This window comes from Branchiostoma floridae, unplaced genomic scaffold (assembly GCF_000003815.2).
Source record: "Branchiostoma floridae strain S238N-H82 unplaced genomic scaffold, Bfl_VNyyK Sc7u5tJ_1578, whole genome shotgun sequence".
Lineage (NCBI taxonomy): Eukaryota > Metazoa > Chordata > Leptocardii > Amphioxiformes > Branchiostomatidae > Branchiostoma > Branchiostoma floridae.
In genome coordinates, this window is record NW_023365773.1 from 377,298 (window position 1) to 380,655 (window position 3,358).

Sequence of the window (3,358 nt, forward strand, 5' to 3'; positions counted from 1 at the left end):
GTGTGTGTGCGTTTGTGTGTGTGTGTGTGTGTGTGTGTGAGAGAGAGAGAGAGAGAGTATATGTGTGAGTGTATGTGTGTGTTTGCGCGCGTGTGTGTGTGTGTGTGTATGTATGTATGTGTGTGAGTGTGCGTGTATGTGTGAGTGTCTGTATGTGAGAGAGTGTGTGTTTTATACAACTAAATTTATACATCGGCGTGTATGAAATCCTGTAATCCAGGTGACATCAGGAGTACCTCGTGTTGGTGACGACATGAAGAATGGCCTGGTACAACTGGTCGGAGGTGACCGTGCTGAAGTCCAACCTCACCCCCAGTCCCCTGGCCACCACCCGGGCGGCGTTGCCGGGCTGGTCCGAGACCAGCGGCAGACAGACCATGGGCACACCGTGGTGCAGGGCCTCGTACAGGCCGTTCGACCCAGCGTGAGTGATGAAGGCTCGGATCTTTGGGTGGGCTACAACAGATAGAGCAAGTCAGAAGCAAAGCAAATCATCTGGAAAAGTTAATGTGCTCGATGTACATAGATATGTAGGAAAACCTGGGAGAAATATATTTTTAGACACAGAATTCGCTTGGTGTTCTTGGCTTAGTAATTTATCATTCAAGACAGTCGCGATATTACTGCTGTATTATTCGATTGGCTACGTCCCAATGTTTTGTTGGTCTTATAAGGAAAATATTATTAATCAAGTTTATTGCAAATTCTTGCCCGAGGGCTAATTGCAGGTAACATGAGAGATTCAAACAATGTAAAAACAATACCACAGGTGTCTACTCTAGTCTAAAACTAGTAAAAGCTCACTCTAGATCCTGGGTTATTGGGTTCGACTCCTTTTTCGAAGACCGTGGAAGACGAAAGATCCAACCTGTTCTATTTTGTGTGGGTTTTGTGATGTTAGAAGGAGAGTTGTTTTCTTTTGGTCGGTGAATGTTAAGAAGTTTAGATGGAATTTGGTAGCCTCTTCAAACAATTCTTTTCTTTCGTGATCGTAGAAAGAGCAGTTTGATATAAAATGTTACCCAGCAGGTCGTTCTGAGGTAGCCAGGCCAGTAGTCTGGTGTTGTTACCCAGACCGGTCGGCTTCTCTCCCACGTACCGCCACACCACCTTCTGTCGGAGCCGGGCGAAGGCTGCCGCGAAGACTTCTTGCCTCTCTGCCGACATCGTCTTAATCATCGACCCGAAACTGACGACAATCACTCCATCGTCTCCAGAGCTCTGGACAAACGCGTCCATGTTCTGTGGAGAGATGAATCGCCTTTAGTGAAATTTATGACAGTCGACATTAAGAAACGTTGAGTTAACGCCTGGACGGTGCTTTATTCGCTTCTCGCAGGCAGTCAGTAAGGGAAACTCACCTCAGTTAGGGGGGCGGCCACACGGACATTCAATCCTCCAACCTGAACCATGTTGGGCATGCTGGGACGAGGAAAATCCAGCACGTTGTCGGTTTGATAGAGCCACAAGTCCGTGCGTGACGTCACGCTCTGAATAGTTTCTTCTTCACCGACGTAGGTACGGACCAGTCCGTCAAATGCTCTACCCCCAAAATGGCGTAGCAGAATTGGTAGGAGAGTAGACAAGGCAGAGTTCTGCACTCGTTGTCCAAAGGTCATATCATCGGTAAAATCGGCCAATAGAGAGGGTACGTAAGAAGGAGGGGTCGGCACACCTGTACCTTTTTCGTCAATGCAGTAATTATCTTTACGCATGACGGCTATGTGAGGGACCCGGATGTGCAGACGGGCTGAGAGGATAGCGCCGCAAGGAAACAAGGGGTGAAAAATGACAACACTGTACTGGGATGCTCTCAGTCGATGCTCCAGCTTACCGTCACCTAGAAGCAGACCACAGTGTTTTGCTAACTCTCCAGCCCAAGCGACGAATGCTTTTCCTTTCTCAAAAAAGGACAATTTCCCAGCCGTAGAAAAGTCACGGTCTTGTAATTCAATGAGCCTGGCTCGGGTTCCTTGGTCTTGGAATGCCTCAAACTGAAAGTCGGGCCACTCTGTGTGTCGTTTTTCTACAATGTCCTCTGAGATCACGACAGCGACCGTATGACCTTTATCCACCAAAGCACGGCCGATTTTGGCCAGAGCCATCCAGTGGCTGTCGACTACTGGCGGAGGCACCAACAGAACCTTCTCAGCGCTGCTCCTGTGTCTGATCAGGACACCCAGGAAAACTAGCAGAATGGCGGAACATCGAAGCTTCGGACCGATCCCCATGATGCTGCTACGCTTCTTTCCAAACTTTGTTGACTGCTCTTAGGAGAGATCAAAGGTTAAAACCGTGATCATTCAGTCTACTAGTCTGAATGCACTTATCTGATAGAACCAGTATAGAAGCAGAGGTACGATTGGTAGTCCGTGGATTGCTTCTGGACCAATCATTATGGCCGACGTGCCATAAGTTACTTGTTGTCTGTAAGGGGCCATAGCTATGGGTTCCCAGGCTGGGTACACTACGAGCTATTCGTACGGACGGAGTTCTCACGGGGCATAGCGTTCTAATAGTAACATTTAAACAGATGTTTCGACTGCAAAGCCGTGCCTACCGGCCAAGACAGTCCTCTGCCAAAAGTCTTTGGTTTATACGATCTTCCGTGGTCTTCAATAGGATTTAGGACCGATCTGGACGGCAGTTGCGATTTGACCACCGGAGGATCTTCTTGGATGTCTATGGTGCACTGGTGTGATTATAAGCTATTATTATTATATTGATAACAACCGCGAGAATCCTGAAAGGCTATAGCTAGTACTTGAAGCTGAGGATAAGTGCTCAAGAAAACAAGGGGTCAGAAATCGACAAAACACGACCCTCAGCCGTATGACACTCCAGGTCCATGTCTCCCAGGCCACAGTGCTGGTACCCGATAAATACCCGATGTCAGCTGGCCAAGCTGTTTTGATAAGAATCGCTCACGTTGCTATCTGTAACACAAAAGTACCTGCCCCCATTCTTAAATACGTATTGTGGGCACAAGTTTGAAATGTCTGTTTGAGACAGGTGCAAGCATTTGTTTGTTCGTATAAATCTTTGTTTATTCATGTTTAGCATAGATACGAGATAACGGGGACGTCCTAAAACTACATGGAGACGCACAGTGGCTAAAGACCTAGCGGCCATTGGGATCCCCAGGGATGCTGCTCAGCCCCTAGCACAGAACAGACCCCAGTGGAGGAAACGTAGCCTCTACCAGGCTCCCAAGTCGCTGGGAAAAATAGCAGAAATTGGCCAAATAGACTGAAAACACACCAGAGGAATTGGTTGCCCGAGGAGTACAGTTTGCGACCTCCCAAACAAACTGTATTCCTCGGCAAACCAACTCCTCTGGTGTGTTTTCAGTCTATTT

General features: G+C 47.9%; 1 protein-coding gene across 1 annotated transcript in view; it reads right to left on the reverse strand.

Annotated features, from left to right (window-relative positions):
- The window catches only part of LOC118408369 (UDP-glucuronosyltransferase 2C1-like), a 3,407-nt gene extending 1,176 nt beyond the window's left edge, over window positions 1-2,231 (reverse strand). Inside the window, exons 1-3 of the mRNA XM_035809134.1 lie at window positions 1,362-2,231; window positions 1,023-1,242; window positions 237-456 (exon numbers count right to left, since the gene is read on the reverse strand). Coding sequence (XP_035665027.1) covers window positions 237-456; window positions 1,023-1,242; window positions 1,362-2,231 — 1,310 coding nt within the window. The remainder of the gene's footprint in view (window positions 1-236; window positions 457-1,022; window positions 1,243-1,361) is intronic.
- Between the last annotated feature and the right edge of the window lie 1,127 nt (window positions 2,232-3,358).